This window comes from Pleurodeles waltl, chromosome 12 (genome assembly GCF_031143425.1).
Source record: "Pleurodeles waltl isolate 20211129_DDA chromosome 12, aPleWal1.hap1.20221129, whole genome shotgun sequence".
In the NCBI taxonomy this organism is placed as follows: domain Eukaryota; kingdom Metazoa; phylum Chordata; class Amphibia; order Caudata; family Salamandridae; genus Pleurodeles; species Pleurodeles waltl.
This window is the reverse complement of record NC_090451.1, coordinates 42,573,946-42,597,799: the sequence shown is the minus strand read 5'-3', so window position 1 is coordinate 42,597,799 and position 23,854 is coordinate 42,573,946. Positions and strand designations below refer to the sequence as shown.

At 45.1% G+C, this 23,854-nt stretch overlaps 1 protein-coding gene across 1 annotated transcript in view; it reads right to left on the bottom strand.

Moving 5' to 3' along the window:
- The window catches only part of LOC138268273 (SURP and G-patch domain-containing protein 2-like), a 216,559-nt gene that overhangs the window by 122,172 nt on the left and 70,533 nt on the right, over nucleotides 1–23,854 (bottom strand). Inside the window, exons 7-9 of the mRNA XM_069217767.1 lie at nucleotides 17,745–18,097; nucleotides 17,229–17,287; nucleotides 1,982–2,031 (exon numbers count right to left, since the gene is read on the bottom strand). Coding sequence (XP_069073868.1) covers nucleotides 1,982–2,031; nucleotides 17,229–17,287; nucleotides 17,745–18,097 — 462 coding nt within the window. The remainder of the gene's footprint in view (nucleotides 1–1,981; nucleotides 2,032–17,228; nucleotides 17,288–17,744; nucleotides 18,098–23,854) is intronic.

The following is a 23,854-nucleotide window of genomic DNA, read 5'->3' as shown; positions in this document are numbered from 1 at the left end:
GTTCTTCAGCACGCGGTCGGGCCGACCAGGCCCCGACGGGGGATCGAAAAACTACCCCGAAGGGCACCGGAGCTCTTCGATCTTCGATGCGGTGTGGAATCTAAGTACGCTGATCCCGAACGCAACAATACCGACGAAAATCTTCCGAAATTAGCTATCTTTCCGTTCCGAAACTCGGAGCGACAGGAACACGTCCGAACCCGATGGCGGAAAAAAAACAATCGAAGATGGAGTCGACGCCCATGCGCAATGGAGACAAAAGGAGGAGTCACTCGGTCCCGTGACTCGAAAGACTTCTTCGAAGAAAAACAACTTGTAACACTCCGGCCCAACACCAGATGGCGAGCTATTGCAGAACATGCGTATCTACAGCGACAGATGCCATCGAACATATATTTTTCTGTACAAAAACCTATTGGCCTGGAATTGTCTGAGTGTGTGTTCCTCATTTATTGCCTGTGTGTGTGTACAACACATGCTTAACACTACTCCTCTGATAAGCCTACTGCTTGACCACACTACCACAAAATAGAGCATTAGAATTATCTCTTTTTGCCAGTATCTTACCTCTAAGGGGAACCCTTGGACTCTGTGCATACTATTCCTTACTTTGAAATAGTGCATACAGAGCCAACTTCCTACAGTTAAGGAGCCACATGGCCAACTCCTTATACATTTACAAAACACTACTGAAAATGTTTTTTCACAGCAACAAGCCACTGTAGGCCAAGCTGGCTTAAGAACACTATTTCAAACAACTTTAACTCCTACAGGCTAGCCACTGCTTTTTATGGAGGACTAACTGCTTTGTAGTCTATGCATATGGCTACCCTGCACTTACAATGTCTAGGGTTTTGCTTAGACATTGTAGGGGCACAGTGCTCATGCACTTATGCCCTCACCTATGGTATAGTGCACCCTGCCTTAGGGCTGTAAGGCCTGCTAGAGGGGTGACTTATCTATGCCTATAGGCAGTGTGAGGTGGCATGGCACTCTGAGGGGAGTGCCATGTCGACTTAGTCATTTTCTCCCCATCAGCACACACAAGCTGGCAAGCAGTGTGTCTGTGCTGAGTGAGAGGTCCCCAGGGTGGCATAAGACATGCTGCAGCCCTTAGAGACCTTCCCTGGCATCAGGGCCCTTTGTACCAGGGGTACCAGTTACAAGGGACTTACCTGAATGCCAGGGTGTGCCAATTGTGAAAACAAAAGTACAGGTTAGGGAAAGTACACTGGTGCTGGGGCCTGGTTAGCAGGCCTCAGCACATTTTCAAATCATAACTTGATATCAGCAAAGGCAAAAAGGTCAGGGGGTAACCATGCCAAGGAGGCATTTCCTTACAAATGGCTTCCAACAGGGACAGGTTACAACACTGCTTCTTTTTAAACCTTTTCACAGTGGACTATGTTTTACAGACAACTAGTGTTTTCCTCAATTAACTTTTGTTAGCCATGTTGGCATTAAGTCACATACGGATAGAATATGGACCAGAAGCTAACGGAGTTTCTTTGAATCCAGAGACAATGAACTGTAGTCAAAGCACAAAGAGCAACTCAGTGCCCAACTATTGGCTATACAGGCTTACATAGTCATGGAGTTCTCCAAAATATTGAATGCCCAAGTTCATTGTATCTTTAATTGTTTTCATGCTGAATAGAAAGAAGGAATTCCAGTAAGGTCGTCACCCTACAGAAAAACCCCATGGACTGCGAGGCCAACATGGAAGGTATTTTACATTAGTTAACAGATGTATAATTAACATACTAAAGAGAATGTATGGCTCTGGGCCAAGCATTAGACTACAATTATATGGTAAAAATCCTTTAGAAGGGGGTGAGATAATGAAACCATGAGTTTTCTGTTTTTAATGGCTTAAACGATAATAAACATTTTAAGGCTTAATCAAGTTTAACATTCGTAACATGAACATAAATATAGGCTGCCATAAACACGGACATGGATAGCCGGTTCTTGTACTTACAGTTTCACACCTTCATCGTCCTCTTCCTCCTCATTTTGTTTAGCTTGCTTCTGTTTAGAAGAAGGAAATAAAAAAAATAAAAAAAAGTTAGCTGTGATAATTAATATCCATTTACATATGAACTACAAGATCAGAAGTTGAGGACAAGTGCAGGGGCTTGAAATAGAGCCTCCATTACTTAAGGTATAAGAAACTCCATTTGCAAATACTAGCAGTTCCCGACTCTGGCCGATTAGATGTCTGGGGACTGCCCACCAGAGACTGCATGTGTATTACCATTTCAATGTAGTATTAGCTTTGAAAGTGAAGATATCTAAAAACATGGACTGTTGCTCAACAGCAAACTTCTAGAGCAATATTAGAGTTGAAATCAAAGATAACCCTGCATAAAACAAGCTGTGCAGAGATCATACTCTCTGACAATTAAGCAGTCAGGTGAATGAGTATGGAATGATCGCAGCCTGGTTAAACCGTCAACTGAGAAGACACTGCTCATCTGCCAACTAACTCAGAAGATGTTTCTCTGAAATTTAAAAAAACGCCAACTACCATTTAACACAAGAGACCGCCACTGCTTCAAGTTTGTAGTCCACTAAGAATACAACAGTACGCCAAGTCAAACAATGAAAGTTAACACAAATCCAATATATAAGATGTGGCACAGAACACCACTCTGACTATCCCCCTGATGACCAGATCAAAAGTCTAATTTATACTGAAGAAAGGCATATCAGCATCTACTGACATCACGGTGGTGACCAGTGCAGACACTGGATTTAGTCAGCCAAGGTACAGAGTGGTGAAACAATAACACTGGCTGAGACGCAGATTTCGGACGTTCAGATGTGCATTTTCACACGCCTTAGGACTTTGACAAACTGCACTTAAAAGATAGATCCTCGACACAGAAACACTGCCAGATATTTAGAACACTGCACCTGCACAAAGAGTGTCAGAGGCACGGGATAAATACTAAAGGAAAATAATAATAATAGACTGGGAATGCTAGGAGTAAATCAGAAAAGGATTAGATACCACTGGGAGACAATGGCGTAGAGAAAAAGAGGGTATGGTCGAGTACCCTGGGCAGGGATCTTACTCAAGACTCATTCAACTGCTAGACTAGCTAGCAAACATTTGTAGAGGCATAACTGACTTAGCGCACACATGGATCTTTCACATGTCTGGAAGCCCTTGGTAGTTATTAACATAGCAGTATATGCAGACACTCAATAACAACGAAGAGAGAGAGTCAGCATGTAATCAGTCAACCCCCTTGTGACATGAACATTGTTCAATCAGGCCATAGGACTCAAAGTCCTTATTCCGCCCAGAGGCTGCTAACAACCAGATTTCTACCATAAATCTAGTGATAGAAAGGAGCTTTTTCCAAATAAGACTTTATTTTTCACCTTCTTACAGGGTTCTTCTGGAGACCAGCCCTTCACTTTCCAAATGTTTTTCCACTGAATAATTTGCTAAATTCCATTCCAGTTTGACAGACTACCAATAAGTCATTATTACATATCTGCAAGATTTCTTTTTGCCTGATTCACATATGCTAGGTTTATGTCCTCCCTAAATCGAGGGCATATTCTGGAAAAAGCAACACTAGTGAGGAAGGGGGGGTGCAAAAGGAGTTTAAAAAAAAAAAAAAATTAGCTCAGTGAAGCTCCCAGTCACAAACTTTCTCATTAGAAATAAGGTTCTCCATGATCCCTTTGACTAGGGTGCAGACTGCAGGTTAGTCCCCCAAGGTCAGAGAAAGGAAGCAGCACCCCTTAACATACTCACATCACCTCTCCAAGTAGTGAAGTTATGCTTAGAAAAGAAAAAAAAACACCACTAGTAATTCACAGCCATCACGGCAGCGGTCAGATGCCCACCAAGCCTGTGATTGCTTTTAAATAAATAATTTATTTTTCATCTGGAAATGTGATGCATGTAATATATGGTCTTCTGCCCTTCTGCCTACTCTCAAGATATCTCTATCTCTAACATTTTTTTTTTTTAGTATTCACAAAGCGGAAGGTGTCCCCTGAGGACCCCTTCGCGCTTGCGAAAGGGTTTCCACCTTCTTTGGGTTGCAAAACATTAATACATACCACTATAATACAGTGCCTCGAAGGGACGCCCTAAACATACTCCTTCCAAATCCGTATTAGGTGACAAGAGACCATTAAAGATATTGGTTACCTTGTTGGCAACTTGTAAACTAGTTCCTCAATTATTTCCATTCGTGAAGATGGCCTAGTCAATGAGGATGCTTCAATTTTGCAAGCAATTACCACAGTAGTTTCATCAACAAGCGTCACAGCATTAGCTCTCCTCTGACAGCGCTGTGGGTTTCTACCACGCCCCTTCAATCACTTAGCACCAACCATTCGGTTGAAGCCCCCAGAAGAGGTGCTCAGGATGGCTCCTGCGGGCCAGGAAGGTGATGACAGGAAAACTGGGTGACAAGCATTCTTCAGCGAGTCGGATTAAAAACTCAAAAAGAGAAGAACACATCAAATATCTGGATTTAGAAAAAAGAATATGGCCCATATTTTTTTTTTCCTTTTCGGAGAAGGCATGTGTCGCAAGAACCACCCCTGCTGCAGAGGTGTTCACCAGTTTAAATGTCATTGGTTTAAGGGCCTTGACAGCATATAACCACCGTACAAAAATAATACACAAAGTTCTGCCTACAATATAAGCATCTTCCCAACCTACAACAGTGACTACGCCACAACCACCAAATCTTTCAGTCTCAACTGTCAGGCACCCAGAGTGGTGCTGAATAAAGAGTATTTGCAGTAATACTAATGTTGGTGGAGATCACGAAGATGGGATATCAACTGCGAATAATGAAATTTCAGATGACCAGGAGAACAGAAAAGATCACTGCACAGATAAATATCAGCTTTCAGCAGCCAGTGATACTAAACCAGAACCAGTGCCGAGGGATTGCCTCAAAAACAGGAGCAGATGCTTCCACGGTCTCTTGGAAAGTATGCTCATATCACATATGGGAGAAAGGCCTGCCAATGATTAAAAATCCTACTTCTGCAACAATAAATGTATCCAGGACCGAAAAGTAAATGGCAATTTACGGCTCCTCCAGACAAGGAAGAAAATAAATTAGTTTTAATGAGTAAAAGGGCAAAGTTATTGGCAGATGATGTCAAAAATCACCACTGCATCCACTTTTAAAACTTCCCTTTCAAGCAACTCTTGTTGAACGAAATCTATTAAAAACGCAAATCACCACTGATTAAGCAATAAAGTATCCTCAATTGGTAAGCGAAATAGGAAAATAAACGTAAAAGATCAAAACTCCCCTATGACTTAACCCAACTCAAAACGGCAAATCCTCAGGATCACTGTAAGACTCTTACTACAGTGAAGCAATCAACACAAGCAGATAACTCTTCAATTCTTTGAAAGGGTGCACCAATTATCACAAATACTCGTTGAAGGTGATAGAGCACCTTAAGGGGAACCTGTTCAAAAATGACACCACTCAGAAGACTTAAACCTTCCAATGGCCCACTTCACTTCAGACTATGGAGCGGTGGACAGCTGCTGCATCAGTGCCACAAAATTATGACCAGGCATTTTATCAGCCACTGTAAGAGGCTGCATTAAGACAAGAAGGGCATCAGCAACTGCTCCCTTCCCCAGATCGCCTCAAACAGATCTGCAAGGCTGTGGACAAAGTGCGTTTTCACAAAGGACAAGCATGCAGTCATTAAATAAAAGAAAAAAAAATAATAATAATAAAGGGGGACAAAGTAATTCTCCAGAACCTTTTCACATAAGGTTGCCCTTACTCCCACCTACCTCTGCTTACTGGTAATGCTTTGTTAATCATACTTCAAGCATGTGAATCTATGAAAATGCTGGAGAAGAGAAAGAGGGAAAACTGCAGGTTTCCAGCACAGTTATTGCTCAGAAAGTTACATGCGCTCCACCCTCCTGCCCTGAAAATTGAAGATTGAGCGTTCTCTGGTACTAGCTTTGGCTTCAAACCAATCTTTTACCCCACCATATTCACCCAAGGGCAGGACCACAAAGCACTGCCCCTTTTGTAGCTTCCACTCTCCACTAGAATTTTGAGGACCACCAAAATGCTTCTTGCTGTCAAATGGTGCTGAGTTAAATCACATTATTTACAGTTTTGGCAGTCACACTCTCCACCAACAGACTTTCTAAATAACCCAAGTCTGAAAAAAGCAATTTCTGTAGCTGTAAAAACTGGACTATTAATGCAGCGATCAACAGTAAAGGGGCAATTTCAAATCGGAGAAGCAGGTAGAGTCAAAGCCAGACCAACTAGGAGGAATAACTTACCTATTTGGCGTCTTCCATTCCCCTCTTCAGCCTTTGACAAGCTTTGCAAAGGATAGTAAGCGTTTAGTTTTTAACATGTCCTTTCAACTTTGACCAGCAGGGAAGATGAGAAAGGGCCAGTTATGCTCCCACAAAGTGTTTTTTTTTTTTTTTTTGGTGCGGGGGAGTTTTGGTTGGGGGGTTTGGACAGAAGAAAAAAAAAGTTTCAAGTGCTCCCAACTAGGGAACACACAAAAACGTGTTAGGTTCATATATATGGGAAATGTCACTTACCCAGTGCACATCTGTTCGTAGCATGAGACGCTGCCGATTCACATGCTGTGCATATCCCGCCATCTAGTGTTGGGTTCGGAGTGTTACAAGTTTTGTTTTTTTCCTCGAAGAAGTCTTTTGGAGTCACGAGATCAAAGGACTCCTCCCCTTTCGGCTCCATTGCGCATGGGCGTCGACTCCATCTTAGATTGTTTTCCCCGCAGAGGGTGAGGTAGGAGTTGTGTATATAGTAATAGTGCCCATGCAATGGAGTAAGTATGTATGTACATAATGTGATTAAAAGTGTTATATTTGCAAGTTTACAAATGTACAAGTTTATTTTTATCAACTTAAAACAGCTACAGGCTCCCGGGGAGGTGGGAGGGCGCATGTGAATCTGCAGCGTCTCATGCCACGAACAGATGTACACTGGGTAAGTGACATTTTCTGTTTGATGGCATGCGTAGCTGCAGATACACATGCTGTGCATAGACTAGTAAGCAGTTATCTCCCCAAAAGCGGTGGTTTAGCCTGTAGGAGTTGAAGTAGTTTGAAATAATGTTCTTAATACTGCTTGGCCTACTGTGGCTTGTTGTGTTGTTAACACATCCACACAGTAATGTTTAGTAAATGTATGAGGCGTAGACCATGTGGCTGCCTTACAGATTTCCGTCATTGGTATGTTTCCTAGAAAGGCCATGGTGGCACCTTTCTTTCTAGTGGAGTGTGCCTTTGGTGTAATAGGCAGTTCTCTTTTCACTTTCATATAACAGGTTTGAATACATTTAACTATCCATCTGGCAATGCCTTGTTTGGATATTGGATTCCCTGTATGAGGTTTTTGGAAAGCAACAAACAATTGTTTTGTGAATTTGTTTGGTTCTATCAATGTAGTACATTAGTGCTCTTTTTATGTCTAATGTATGTAATGCTCTCTCAGCTACAGAATCTGGTTCTGGGAAGAACACTGGGAGTTCCACTGTCTGATTTAAGTGGAACGGTGATATGACGTTTGGCAAGAATTTGGGATTTGTGCGAAGAACTACTTTATGTTTGTGTATCTGTATAAAGGGTTCTTGTATGGTAAAGGCCTGTATTTCACTTGCTCTTCTGAGAGATGTGATCGCTATTAGGAAGGCTACTTTCCATGTTAAGTACTGTATCTCACAAGAGTGCATGGGTTCAAATGGTGGACCCATGACTCGTGTTAATATGATATGGAGGTTCCACGAAGGAACTGGTGGTGTTCTTGGTGGAATAATCTTTTTCAGACCCTCCATAAATGCTTTTATGACTGGGATTCTGAATAGTGAAGTAGAATGTGTAATTTGCAGATAAGCCGAAACTGTTGTGAGATGTATTTTAATGGATGAAAAAGTTAACTTGGACTTCTGTAAGTGTAGTAGGTAGCTTACAATGTTTTTTGCAGATGCGTGAAATGGTTGTATTTGATTATTATGACAGTAATAAACAAATCTTTTCCACTTATTTGCGTAGCAATGTCTTGTAGTAGGTTTCCTAGCCTGTTTGATGACCTCCATGCATTCTTGTGTAAGGTCTAGATGTCCGAATTTTAAGATTTCAGGAGCCAAATTGCTAGATTGAGCGATGCTGGATTCAGGTGTCTGATCTGTTGTTTGTGTTGAGTTAACAGATCTGGTCTGTTTGGCAGTTTGATATGAGGCACTACTGACAGGTCTAGTAGAGTTGTGTACCAAGGTTGTCGTGCCCAAGTTAGTGCTATTAGTATTAGTTTGAGTTTGTTTTGACTCAATTTGTTTACCAGATACGGAAGGAGTGGGAGAGGGGGAAAAGCGTAAGCAAATATCCCTGACCAACTCATCCATAACGCATTGCCTTGGGAGTGAGGCTGTGGGTACCTGGATGCGAAGTTTTGGCATTTTGCGTTTTCTTTTGTTGCAAATAGGTCTATTTGCGGTGTTCCCCATCTTTGGACGTAAGTTTGTAGTATCTAGGGATTAATTTCCCATTCGTGGATCTGTTGGTGATCCCGACTGAGACTGTCGGCTAACTGGTTTTGAATTCCTGGTATGTATTGCGCTATTAGGTGAATGTGGTTGTGAATCACCCAATGCCAAATCTTCTGTGCTTAGAGACACAACTGTGTCGAGTGTGTCCCTCCCTGTTTGTTCAGGTAATACATTGTTGTCATGTTGGCTGTTTTGACAAGAATGTGTTGTGGGCTATTAGTGGTTGAAATGCTTTCAACGCTAGAAACACTGCTAGTAGTTTTAACTGATTTATATGAAGTTGTTTTTGTTGTGTCCCATTGTCCCTGGATGCTGTGTTGGTTGAGGTGTGCTCCCCACCCTACCATGGAAGCATCTGTTGTGATCACGTATTGAGGCACTGGGTCTTGGAAAGGCCGCCCTTGGTTTAAATTTATAGTATTCCACCATTGAAGCGAGGTGTATGTTTAGCGGTCTATCTTGAAGTTGACCCTGTGCTTGTGACCATTGTGTTGCTAGGCACTGTTGTAAGGGCCGCATGTGCAACCTTGCGTTTGGGATAATGGCTATGCATGAGGACATCATGCCTAGTAGTTTCATCACTAATTTTACCTGGACCCTTTGGTTTGGGTGCATGCCCTGTATTACGTTTTGGAATGCTTGTACCCTTTGTGGACTTGGAGTGGCAATTCCTTTTTTTGTGCTGATCGTTGCTCCCAAGTACTGTTGTATTTGACACTGCTGTAAGTGTGATTTTTGGTAGTTCAGTGATAACTCTAGTTTGTGAAGGGTTTCTATGATGTATTTTGTGTGTTGAGAACACCGTTCTTGCGTATTGGTTTTGATTAACCAATCGTCCAGATACGGGAATACATGTATGTGCTGTCTTCTGATATGGGCTGTGTAAATAAATGGCTCCCTGTTGCAGTTACCCCCCACTTTTTGCCTGATACTGATGCTGACTTGACTGAGAAGAGTGCTGGGACCCTGCTAACCAGGCCCCAGCACCAGTGTTCCTTCACCTAAAATGTACCATTGTATCCACAATTGGCACACCCTGGCATTCAGATAAGTCCCTTGTAACTGGTACTTCTAGTACCAAGGGCCCTGATGCCAAGGAAGGTCTCTAAGGGCTGCAGCATGTCTTATGCCACCCTAGAGACCCCTCACTCAGCACAGACACACTGCTTACAAGCCTGTGTGTGCTAGTGAGAACAAAATGAGTAAGTCGACATGGCACTCCCCTCAGGGTGCCATGCCAGCCTCTCACTGCCTATGCAGTATAGGTAAGACACCCCTCTAGCAGGCCTTACAGCCCTAAGGCAGGGTGCACTATACCATAGGTGAGGGTACCAGTGCATGAGCATGGTACCCCTACAGTGTCTAAACAAAACCTTAGACATTGTAAGTGCAGGGTAGCCATAAGAGTATATGGTCTGGGAGTCTGTCAAACACGAACTCCACAGCACCATGATGGCTACACTGAAAACTGGGAAGTTTGGTATCAAACTTCTCAGCACAATAAATGCACACTGATGCCAGTGTACATTTTATTGTAAAATGCACCACAGAGGGCACCTTAGAGGTGCCCCCGGAAACTTAACCAACTGTCTGTGTAGGCTGACTAGTTCCAGCAGCCTGCCACACCAGAGACATGTTGCTGGCCCCATGGGGAGAGTGCCTTTGTCACTCTGAGGCCAGTAACAAAGCCTGCACTGGGTGGAGATGCTAACACCTCCCCCAGGCAGGAACTGTGACACCTGGCGGTGAGCCTCAAAGGCTCCCCCCTTTGTCACAGCCCAGCAGGGCACTCCAGCTTAGTGGAGTTGCCCGCCCCCTCCGGCCACGGCCCCCACTTTTGGCGGCAAGGCTAGAGGGAACAAAGAAAGCAACAAGGAGGAGTCACTGGCCAGTCAGGACAGCCCCTAAGGTGTCCTGAGCTGAAGTGACTCTAACTTTTAGAAATCCTCCATCTTGCAGATGGAGGATTCCCCCAATAGGGTTAGGATTGTGACCCCCTCCCCTTGGGAGGAGGCACAAAGAGGGTGTACCCACCCTCAGGGCTAGTAGCCATTGGCTACTAACCCCCCAGACCTAAACACGCCCTTAAATTTAGTATTTAAGGGCTACCCTGAACCCTAGAAAATTAGATTCCTGCAACTACAAGAAGAAGGACTGCCTAGCTGAAAACCCCTGCAGAGGAAGACCAGAAGACGACAACTGCCTTGGCTCCAGAAACTCACCGGCCTGTCTCCTGCCTTCCAAAGATCCTGCTCCAGCGACGCCTTCCAAAGGGACCAGCGACCTCGACATCCTCTGAGGACTGCCCCTGCTTCGAAAAGACAAGAAACTCCCGAGGACAGCGGACCTGCTCCAAGAAAAGCTGCAACTTTGTTTCCAGCAGCTTTAAAGAACCCTGCAAGCTCCCCGCAAGAAGCGTGAGACTTGCAACACTGCACCCGGCGACCCCGACTCGGCTGGTGGCGATCCAATACCTCAGGAGGGACCCCAGGACTACTCTAAGACTGAGTACAAAAACCTGTCCCCCCTGAGCCCCCACAGCGCCGCATGCAGAGGGAATCCCGAGGCTTCCCCTGACCGCGACTCTTTGAATCCTAAGTCCCGACACCTGGGAGAGACCCTGCACCCGCAGCCCCCAGGACCTGAAGGACCGGACTTTCACTGGAGGAGTGACCCCCAGGAGTCCCTCTCCCTTGACCAAGTGGAGGTTTCCCCGAGGAACCCCCCCCTTGCCTGCCTGCAGCGCTGAAGAGATCCCTAGATCTCCCATTGACTTCCATTACAAACCCAACACTTGTTTCTACACTGCACCCGGCCGCCCCCGCGCTGCTGAGGGTGAAATTTCTGTGTGGGCTTGTGTCCCCCCCGGTGCCCTACAAAACCCCCCTGGTCTGCCCTCCGAAGACGCGGGTACTTACCTGCAAGCAGACCGGAACCGGGGCACCCCCTTCTCTCCATTCTAGCCTATGTGTTTTGGGCACCACTTTGAACTCTGCACCTGACCGGCCCTGAGCTGCTGGTGTGGTGACTTTGGGGTTGCTCTGAACCCCCAACGGTGGGCTACCTTGGACCAAGAACTGAACCCTGTAAGTGTCTTACTTACCTGGTAAAACTAACCAAAACTTACCTCCCCTAGGAACTGTGAAAATTGCACTAAGTGTCCACTTTTAAAACAGCTATTTGTCAATAACTTGAAAAGTATACATGCAATTTTTATGATTTAAAGTTCCTAAAGTACTTACCTGCAATACCTTTCAAATGAGATATTACATGTAGAATTTGAACCCGTGGTTCTTAAAATAAACTAAGAAAATATATTTTTCTATACAAAAACCTATTGGCTGGATTTGTCTCTGAGTGTGTGTACCTCATTTATTGTTTATGTGTATGTACAACAAATGCTTAACACTACTCCTTGGATAAGCCTACTGCTCGACCACACTACCACAAAATAGAGCATTAGTATTATCTATTTTTACCACTATTTTACCTCTAAGGGGAACCCTTGGACTCTGTGCATGCTATTCCTTACTTTGAAATAGCACATACAGAGCCAACTTCCTACAGGCTGCCACTACAGCAAGGCATTTTTTTAAGACTCTTGGCGTTGTTGTTATCCCGAATGGCAACACTTTGAATTGGTAATGTACCCCTTGGATTACATACCTTAAGTATTTTCTGTGCGAAGGATGTATGGGTATATGGAAATACGCATCCTCGAGATCTAATGTAGTCATGTAGTCTTGTTGTTTGAGCAAGGGGATTACGTCTTGAAGTGTCACCATGTGAAAGTGATCTGATTTGATGTAAAGATTTAGTGTTCTGAGATCTAAGATGGCTCTTAGAGTTTTGTCCTTTTTGGGTATGAGAAAGTACAGGGAGTAAACACCCGTTCCTTTCTGCTAGTTCTATTGCATCTTTTTGCAATAACACTTGGACCTCTAGCTGTAATAGATCCATGTGTTGTCTGGACATGGTGTGTGTTCTTGGAGGCACATTTGGTGGTAATTGTAGGAATTCTATGCAATAACCATGTTGGATAATGGCTAGGACCCACGAGTCTGTTATTTCCTCCCAGTTTTGGTAAAAATCTGTTAGTCTTCCCCCCCACTGGTGTTATGTTTATTTTGAGGGGTCTTTGGACCTTTCCTCTAGTTTTAGGGAACTGTCCATCTCTGTATTGTCCCCGAAAGCCTCCTCTCTGATACTGGCTCTGGTATGTGGGTCTGATTTGTGAGGTTGGGGGTTCTGTGGTTTGGCCCCGAAACCCCCCCCTCTAAATTGTGTCTTCCTAAATGTGCCTCTGCTCTGTGGGGAGTAGAGCGCGCCCATGGCCTTGGCCGTATTTGTGTCCTTTTTCAGCTTCTCAATAGCTGTGTCCACTTCCGGCTCAAACAACTGCTGTCCATTAAAAGGCATATTAAGCACAGCCTGTTGGATTTTGGGCTTGAATCCTGAGGTGCGTAGCCATGCGTGTCTCCGAATAGTGACCGCTGTATTTACAGTTCTTGCAGCTGTGTCGGCTGCATCCATTGCCGATCGTATCTGGTTATTCGAGATACTTTGGCCCTCTTCCACCACTTGTTGTGCACGCTTTTGGAACTCTTTGGGCAGATGTTCTATAAAGTGTTGCATTTCATCCCAATGAGCTCTGTCATATCTTGATAGCAAAGCCTGTGAATTGGCAATCCGCCATTGATTGGCTGCAACTCTTTTCCCCGCTGCATCGAACTTTCGACTTTCCTTGTCGGGTGGTGGTGCATCTCCAGAGGTGTGTGAATTCGCCCTTTTACGTGCTGCGCCTACTACTACTGAGTCAGGTGCCAGTTGCTGCGTGATGTACACAGGGTCTGTAGGGGGAGGCTTGTACTTTTTCTCCACCCTAGGTGTGATGGCCCTGCCTTTTACGGGCTCTTGAAATACTTGCTTTGCGTGTTTCAACATTCCTGGTAACATTGGTAGACTCTGGTACTGACTATGTGTTGACGACAGAGTATTAAATAAAAAGTCATCTTTAATCGGGTCAGCGTGCAGTGTCACACTGTGAAAAGCAGCTGCTCTGTACACCACCTGTGAGTAAGCAGTACTGTCTTCAGGTGGAGATGGTCTTGCTGGGTAACAGTCGGGACTATTATCTGATACAGGCGCATCATAAAGATCCCATGCATCTGGGTCATCTTGGTTCATCCCTGTGTGCGTTGGAGACTGCATCATAGGTGGGGTTGCAATTGGTGATGGTTGCGTTGAGTATTGTGGTGATGGTGGCGGAGTTACTCGTTTTGCCACCTTTGCCTGTGGTTGTTTATCTTTGTCTTGGAAAGCAAGTTTCCTTTTCATCCTTATAGGAGAGAGAGTTCTAATTTTCCCTGTATCCTTTTGAATATGGAGACTTCTCAGTGTATAATCTGGCTCCCCTGCTTCTAGCTCTTGTCCGAATTTATGGCCTTGCATTTGTGCTGAAAGGCCTTGTTCCTCGGTGTAGGAGCTTGTTTTCGGCTCCGAAGCCGGATGTTTCGGTATCAAAACCTTTTCAACAGTCTTTTTCGGCTCCGAAGCCACTTTTTTTTTTTTTTTTTTTTTTAGTTTCGGTGTTCCGATCTCTCGGTGCTGACTCATCTCGGTGTCGGTATCTCGATGTCGAGATTGCTCGGAACTAGGGTCCTGGTGCCGAGTATATTTTGTGCCGGTATCTCGACCGGAGTCTGATGACTTCGACACATGTGTGCCCTTTTTCGGTGCTGATGGACGGTCACCGATTTTACGGGTTAAGCCATGGCCTGCCGGCGGTGGCGTCCCCTGGGCCTTCATGATTTTTACGTGAGTTTTGGCAGGGGCTGTTTTACTCACGGTTTTCGCCGTCTGCTCTGTTTCGACCTCGTCCGAGTCAGCAATGGAGAAAGTCTCTTCTTCCTCGATGTCGTGGTGTCCTGACGGCGCCGACGCCATTTGAAGCCTTCGTGCTCTACAGTCCCTTAGCGTTTTCTTCGACCGAACCGGCCGACAGGCCTCGCAGGTATCCTCTTTGTGTTCAGGAGACAAACACAAATTACAGACCAAATGTTGATCTGTGTAAGGATACTTGTTGTGGCATTCGGGGCAGAAGCGGAATGGGGTCCGTTCCATTAGCCTTGAAGAGGCACGTGGTCAGGCCGACCAGGCCCCGCCGGGGAATCGAAGCCCCGAAGGGCCACCAGCGCTTTTTCTTGATTCGGTGTCGATCTGCGTTAACTAACCCGATACCGAACGCAAACAATACCATCGAATTTTCAGATATCTAACTAAGTTTCTGAACCGAAACACGGAGCGAAGAGGAACACGTCCGAACCCGATGGCGGAAAGAAAACAATCTAAGATGGAGTCAACGCCCAGGCGCAATGGAGCCGAAAGGGGAGGAGTCCCTCGATCTTGCGACTCAAAAAGACTTCTTCGAAGAAAAACAACTGGTAACACTCCGAGCCCAACACTAGATGGCGGGATATGCACAGCATGTGTATCTGCAGCTACACATGCCATCAAACAAATATATATATGAGAACATGACATTCCCTTATCCAACCATGGAAGCCAAACGCTGGACAGTTTTTCATTACAGACCACACAAGCAACTATCTTCCAGGAGTGACATTACCATATAAAAATAAAAAGTTGGACCAACAGGAAAAACTGACAGCACGATATTGAAGGAACCCTCTTCTGAGGAAGGCTAAATTCTAAATCATTGCACATCACCCATGCTCCACAAAATACGTAAACACTCCTTGGTATAACTTTGAGCTTGTACAGACAAGATGTATGGGTGGAAGAAAATGGCAATATAGTTTAAGGCACAGTGACCTGCACAGTGTGCAGCAACAAGGGAAGCTACAGAACCAAACAGATTCTCTGCTAAAATGCATCTCCAATAGTGGGCAAAAAAGCAGGACCATGGACTATTTTTCCTGATGTTCTTTGCCTGCTAGGTTTTTTCTGTAAGTTATCTGCCACCCATTGCTCAAGATTGGGATGCGCTACATCAAGAAGCAAAATCAGATTACCTTGAGTAAATTACCTTTATCTGATCATCTAACATATCAGACCAACGCCATTTGTGTTGCTCATCAAGTATGATAAATCCAAGTCACCATCCCTGTAAACTAGCGGTCCTATTCTTTCAAAACAAAAAAATTGTCAGGGTACAAAGTTGGAAAGAATTAGAGGATGCCAGAAACATAACCTATCTGCCTGCATGAAGTTGTATCTAAAGAATTAAGTGACTCCTTGTGGAATAGCCATTAGAGAAATGCCTTTTTAGTTGTGTCAAGTTTACATCACATGGATCGCCTTATGTGCTGAAAACGCTGAACAAAAACGAACCCGGTATGCTCGAGTTGATTCTTCCACTGCCCATAAATTTGGCTGTTTCAGGAATTCTAGCAGTTTTGATTATGGAGCCATGCTATCATTTAAAAGATTTACCACTGATTTAGGCAATGTTAATGCTTCAAGAAGAGATCCAAACACTTTTGCCAATTTGTTTGAATTCAATTTGGCTTTGAGAAGTTGTCTAGCAGATGCCTAAAATATGAGCCGGGCAGCCGGCTTCCCCACAAACCTGGGGAGGAAGAAGGGCCAAAAGACTAACAGGAATGTCCTCTGCTTGGTTCCTCATTAAAGAGTCAGGGTCAGAGCCACTGCCCCCTTAATTCACATGCTAAAACATTCTAGTGCTTAGGCCAAATATTGTGCTTAGGTGCTCGCAAGATCAACAACAACTGGTTCCCTCATTTCTGCATGCAAGTTCATAAGGTCCTTTGGAGCTGTACACATTTATCTTTTTTTCTGCACAGCTTTTAGAAAGTGTGTGTATATTGAGAATTGCATACGTCAATTAACTCAGATGGACCAATTCCATCTCATATCCCAAAAGGTGTGCAAATACAGTTTTACACTAAGACCTAGAGTATATGCTTAAACTGTTCTGCTTGTACAGTAAAATGATTTGTAGCATGGCTTATTTACCAAAAAAAGGCTGACTCCACTTAGGAGAGGAGGCAACTGTGTACAAACATTTTTCATAATACAATAAATATGCACCTAGCAAGACCATTGGTACCTTCTTGGTACCATTTTTTTCCATTCATGCACTTAATGTATTGCCATAGGCCACAGTTGTCTCCATTAACATGGTACAATCTGATATATTTATATCTAGTGCTGAATACTGTGGTAGTGCAGACCAGCATAACCTTTTATTGGCCTCAGACTGTTCAAGACTACAAATAAAAACAGAATGCCCAGTGTTACTCATGATATTTACACGTTAACCTAAGAGACTAGCATCTGGTGAGCTGTCCTTAGAAGGTAGCAGCTCCAGTTATCGCATGTGAAGCCCGCCTTTTAATATCTGCTCTTAAAGCCCATATCTGCCGTAAACTGGGCTTCTTTAGAATATTAGTTGTCAAGTCTTGCACTGACAAACTAGTCAATGCACAGACTTGGTGCTATCTTGTGCAACGTCACATGGGGGGGGAGCCATGCCAGCTTAGTGTTAAGACTTACAGAGAAATAAGGCCTCATTGTTTGGGCCTAAAGACTCAAGAAAATGTGCATATTTCAACAAGAACCACAGATTTCCTGCTAGGGTTCCGTCATTCCCACTGAACAGAGGGGTGACATCTATTCCACCTCACCTTTCTCAGGGCTGGTCGTCCACTTGGCTTTTCATTAGCAACTGTGACAGGTTCCTCAACTAAAAGTTAAACCGAAGACATAGTTAAGATTGAAGAACATACTTGTCAATAACCACAAATCTCAAAAATGCACCACCACAATACTTAAAGTACCTAAGGGCATCCCTGGTCTTTTACAGCCATACAAATGGTGGCATGAGCAATATTTGCTAGGCCACAAACGAGTCATGCTGAGGTACCCAGCATGGATTTTCTGATGCATCTCAAATATTTTATGATTGTGTCTGGATTTTTCCTGGACACCTAGGGTTTGAGAAGTTCTGCCTTCACGTATGTAATTTCCCTTCTCCTTGAAATGGTGCGTACAAGCAGATTGTTCACAATTTCTGGTACGGTTTGACTCAGACGAAACAGCGTTAAACTATATGGCCTGAGCTACAGAAGCAGCTGTTACTCTAATTTGCTAAAAGAATAATCTTGATGGTGTAAACGGGACAGTGCCATAAATCTACTTGCCTTTGGACAGCTCCCCAACACGCCCTTTCTTTGGGGATTTAAGGGGGCTAGCCTTAGTAGGGCGACCTCTTTTCCGACTGTGAGTAGGAGTAGAAGGGGCACTCTCAGAGGCATTGCTCTCTGCCTCACATTCAGCTTGATCTTGGTCCTCATCCTCCTCTTCATCAGAGGCATCTGGTTCCTGCAGCGCAGGCTTAGACTCTTCGCTATTACCATCGCCTGGTTCAGAGGCTGGTGCGTCACTAGGTTCCTCTTTAACTGTGGCCGATCCAGACGTGGATTTGGCCTCTTTGAATTCAGCCAACTTCTTCTGATAGTATTTGTATGCTTCACTGTCTTCCTCTTTTAAGAACCTATAAAGCAAACATGTTGACAAGATTTCGGATGTCAATTTGCAGTGCATCACTAAGAACAAAAAAAATAAAAAAAAATCAACTCTAAAAAGGATCTACTCAAACTGAAGGGTGATACCACCATTTAAAAATTTACAAACAGTACATATGTAACAACGTAAAAACTGGGGGTCGTTTCAAGAGCATCTGGCGTCCTTGATCAGCCAGGAGTGAATGGGTTTCAAGACTTATAAATGGGCTGTGTGCTTACACTGCGTTGAATTAAAATTGCTGAAGCCTTTTTAACTTAAGCAGGTGTTCAGATCCGATTGAACCGTTGCTCACCACAATGCCACTGTTAATCAAGTGAGCCCTTAGTGAGTCAGGGCCACTAATGTCATATCATGAGAAAGGCTCCCAGTTTTCACGGATTTTTACACAGAACAGACCAAAAGCAAACAGTTTCACTGTTTGTACCTATTAAAGGAATAAAAACGTGGCCGCCGACTGTCCATGCAGTCACTGGCAGGCAAGATACTGTCAAGAGCAACGGCACAAGCAGAGAAGGATGAAACTCCAAATGAATCAATTAGATACCATCTTCCGCTTGCACAGAAAAACTAATGTGTCCAGGTGAGAATGAAAATGATGTAAACACTTCTGGAAATGCAATTTTTTTTTTTTATGTAATAAGATAAAACTAAAATTAAATATGGATAAATACGGCTGACAAAAATGAATATGCCAACATATGAAGTGAAAACTGAAAATAACTTAAGCGTGAGAGCGCATCAGGAGCCGGTGCAATGAAGTTTAACTCATACCCACTAGTGCTTGGACCTACAAAACCATCAGAACCTCATACTGTGATGATGGTCAGAGTGCAGAACAATTAAAGCTTCCTCAATTTGTCCAATTAAAAATTAAATAGGCATGAGCATATTCAACTCGCTAGGTAACAAAACCCCAAAGGGGAGACTGAATGTAAATTCCTGAGGGTTACAGTCCACCACAGCTCACCATTTCAGCAGACAAGTATTCTGTACTGAAGCACCGCTAAGGTCAACAAAACCCATCATTAGCAAATGTGAATGTAGAGCTGTCTTTTCAAGAAGTTGAAATGACAAGTCCGCGATAGTTTCTGTAATACATCTTCAGTGAGAAGGACAAATCTTTGATAAGATGAAACATTAACACTCGGGTGCCACTAGTGTGTGACAGTCACAATATCACAGAGCAGGTAAACCCTACAATAAGCTCCTACCGCTGCTCGTGTATGCTGACTGGGGAGATGAACGAGTTACTTACCTTCGGTAACTACTTTTCTGGTGGATACATTAGCTACCTGTGGATTCCTCACCTATTGAATACTCCCATTGCGCCAGCACTCGACAGAAATCTTCCTAGCTTCTGCACGTCGACGAGGACGTCACAATTGCCCACGCGACGCCGTCTGACGTCATACAGGCAATAAGAAGTCCTCGCCGACGTGCTGACGTCCGTACCAAAATTTTTTACGTGCCTGAGACTAATAGGCCATTGAGATGAGCAATCAAATAACTATATTTAATAAATAAAAATATATAGTATATGTACAAGCCCCCCAAAACCAAGAGGAGCACACCCAAGAACAACTTGGTTAGACCAGACAGGCAACTGGGAGGCGGGAGGGACCGTGAGGAATCCACAGGTAGCTAATGTATCCACCAGAAAAGTCGTTACCGAAGGTAAGTAACTCGTTCTTCTGATGGATACAACTACCTGTGGATTCCTCACCTATTGAATAGAGTCCCAAAGCAGTACCGCACTCGATGGTGGGTGCCTGAATGGTCAAACCAAGAAATCCTGCAGCACTGACCGTGCAAAATGGCCATCCATCCTAACCTCAGAATCCAAGCAGCAATGCTTCGCAAAAGTGTGGAGGGATGACCAAGTTGCGGCCTTGCAGATGTCGACCACAGAACACCCCTAGCCAAGGCCGAAGAGGCCAACTTAGCTCTGGTGGAATGAGCTCTTATACCATCAGGGGGTTCTTTCTTTGCTTAAGAGTAACACATTTTAATGCAAAGAATGACCCACCTGGAGAGTGTTCTCTTGTACTGCCTTTCCTCTCCTCTTTCCCACGTACCTGATGAAGAGCTGATCCTCCAGCCTGAAACCCTTCGTTCTGTCCACATAAAAGCTTAGCGCTCTCCTCGGGTCTAATCGGTGTAGTCTTTCTTCTTCTTTCGAAGGATGAGGCGGAGGATAAAACGAGGAGAGTAATCGTCTGGGCCATATGAAAGGGTGAAACAACCTTCGGTAGGAAAGCAGCCTTGGTCCTCAACACCACCTTATCCCCATAAAAAGATGTGTAAGGGGGTTTAACAGATAGAGCCTGCAGCTCACTCACTCTTCTTGCGGAAGTAATTGCAACAAGGAAAACAGTCTTTAGGACCAATAATCTTAAAGGGCAAGAATGCATAGGCTCAAACGGGGAACCCATAAGAAAAGATAGAACCAGGTTTAGATCCCACTGAGGCATAATGAAAGGAGTGGGAGGAAATTTGTTAATAAGACCTTTTAAAAATCTAAGTACTATAGGGGATTTGAATAGAGAAGGTTGGTCCGGAAGACATAGAAAGGCTGACAGGGCAGATAAATATCCCTTAACTGTAGCCACTGCACAACCACTCTGTGCCAGGGACAATGCAAAAGACAAGATATCTGATAAGTGAGCTCGTAAGGGATCAATTTGCCTCTCTCCACACCAAATCACAAATTTAGCCCACCTATTAGCGTAGATAGATTTAGTGGAGTGTCGCCTGGCCGATAAGATAACATCCACTACATCAGGCGGGAGAGAAAAGGAACTCAGGTTGCCCCGTTCAATCTCCAGGCATGAAAGTGCAGGCTCTGGAGGTGGGGGTGTAAAACCTGCCCCTGCAAGAGGAGGTCTGCTCTGAGAGGGAGACAGAGCGGAGGGCACAGTGAGAGTTGGAGAAGGTCCGAGTACCATACCCTCCTTGGCCAATCCGGAGCTATTAAGATGACTTGGGCCCGGTCTTGGTGAATTTTCCTCAAAACTCGAGTAATCAAGGGTATGGGGGGGAAACGCGTAAAGCAACTGGTCGCACCAGGTCATCTGAAACGCGTCCCCCAATGCTCCTTGTCCCGGATACTGGAGGCTGCAGAATAACGGGCAGTGAGAGTTCTCCCGAGTGGCAAACAGATCTATCCGAGGAAACCCCCACATCTGGAAGATTAGACGGACTTGATCCGGATGGAGACGCCACTCGTGATCAGCTGAGAAATGACGACTGAGACTGTCTGCACGTACGTTCAAGACTTCGGCCAGATGATTTGCTACCAAGCAAATCTGATGGTCCTTTGCCCAGGACCAAAGCTGTAGAGCTTCCCTGCAGAGAAGGTACGACCCTACTCCTCCCTGCTTGTTTATATACCACATCGCGGTAGTATTGTCCGTCAGGACCTGAACAGACTGACCGCGAAGGGATGGGAGGAAGGCCTTGAGAGCCAGACTTACAGCCCGCAACTCCAACAGATTTATATGAAACATCTGTTCTACTGGAGTCCAAAGACCTTTGATCTCCAGGTCCCCCAGATGAGCTCCCCACCCTAGAGTGGAAGCATCCGTTATTACTGTGGCCACAGGCGGAGCTTGCGAAAACGGCCTTCCTCTGGAAGGATTGCCATCCGCAATCCACCATCTCAAATCCGTGGCAGCATCTCTGGAGATCCTCACTGAACCTTCGAGATCTCCTTTGTGTTGAGACCACTGCTTTCGGAGGCACCACTGAAGAGCCCTCATGTGCCAGCGAGCATGAGTGACCAGCAGTATGCAAGAAGCAAACAGACCGAGCAGGCGCAGGACCTTGAGGACCAAAATGACCGCTCCACTTCGAAATATTGGAAGCAACGCCTGAATGTCCTGAATCCGCTGAGGCGGAGGAAAGGCTTGATTCAATGTTATATCCAGAACTGCCCCTATGAACAGGAGGCGCTGAGAGGGCTCTAGGTGAGATTTGGGCACATTCACTGAAAAAACCAGGTCGAACAACTTCTGAGTAGTCGACTGAAGGTGATGCAATACAAGCTCCGGAGACTTGGCTTTGATCAACCAGTCGTCCAGATAAGGAAATACTGCTATCCCATTCCTTCTGAGCTATCCCATTCCTTCTGAGCTCTGCCGCAACCACAGACATCACCTTTGTGAAGACTCGAGGTGCTGAAGTAAGACCAAACGGGAGGACCGCAAACTGATAGTGCTGCGACCCCACCACAAACCGGAGATACTTCCTGTGCGACTTGAGTATCAGGATATGAAAGTAAGCATCCTGCAAGTCGACAGACACCATCCAATCTCCACCGTTCAGCGGCAAAAGCACCTGAGCTAGGGTCAGCATCTTAAACTTTTCCTGTTTGAGGAACCAATTCAAGATCCTCAGGTCCAGGATTGGCCTCGACCGGCCATCCTTCTTGGGGATCAGGAAGTATCTTGAGTAACAACCCTGACCCCTTTCCTGCTCTGGAACCAACTCCACTGCACCCTTTGAAAGGAGGACTAGAACCTCCTGTTCTAGCAACAGGAGATCCTCTTCTGAACAGGAGGAAGGGCGGGGCGGGCGGGATGGGGGGGCGGAAACTCCCGAAAGGGAAGGGCATAACCTTTCCCCACAATGCTGGTGACCCAGGAGTCTGATGTTATGACCTCCCACTTGTGGAGAAAGTTCAATAATCTCCCCCCTACAGGAGTGGAGTGAGAAGGAATTGGTGGAAGTCTAAGGCTGCTTCCCATGCTGCACCCCTCCAGAGGAAGAGGCAGAGTGCTGCTGGGTGGCTCCTCTGGTCCGGACCCTACCCCTCCCTCTGTAAGATCTATAGGAGAGAGCAGAGGTGGGTTGATGCTGGAATCTCCCTCGAAAGGAGGAGGAGGAGGAACCACAACCAAATCCTCGAAACCTTCTAAAAAGTCTGGAGGAAGCAGAAGAAGCAGCTTGCAAGCCTAAAGACTTGGCAGTGGCCCTACTCTCCTTGAACCTCTCTAGAGATGAATCAGCCTTGGAGCCGAAAAGCTTATCGCCATCGAAAGGAAGGTCCAAGAGGGTCGACTGTACATCAGAAGAGAATCCAGAGCTACGAAGCCAGGCTTGCCTCCTTGTAGCCACAGCAGTACCCATAGCCCTGGCAACAGAGTCAGTTGTATCCAACCCAGATTGAATAACTTGGGTTGCCGCTGCTTGAGCATCAGAAACCATGCTCATTAATTCTTGGGGCACCTCAGAATGAGTTGACTTTATTTCGTCCATCAGGGCGTAAATGTATCTCCCTAAAATACAGGCAGCATTGGTGGATTTCAAAGCCATGCTACATGACGAGAAAGCCTTCTTTGACGACATGTCCATTTTCTTAGAGTCTCTGAGGGCACAGCTGGAAACGATCCTGGAGCAGACCGGACTGAACATGAAGCCTGAACCACTAGGCTTTCAGGAGTTGGGTGCCTGGAGAGGAAGCCTGGGTCAGCAGGTGCCACTCGATATCTTCGAGCCACAGATCTATTCACTGCCGAAGATGACACCGGCTTCTTCCAGATTTCCATGATGGGATCCAACAGAGCCTCATTAAAAGGCAGAAGTGGCTCTGCAGTTGTTGAAGCAGGGTGCAACACTTCTGTTAAAATGTTTGGCTTAGGCTCAGACACCGGCAAAGTGAGGTCTAAAAAAAAGTCCGCTGCCTCCGTGTACTCCCCAGGTGACGACAAGTCCCATTCTGGAGAGG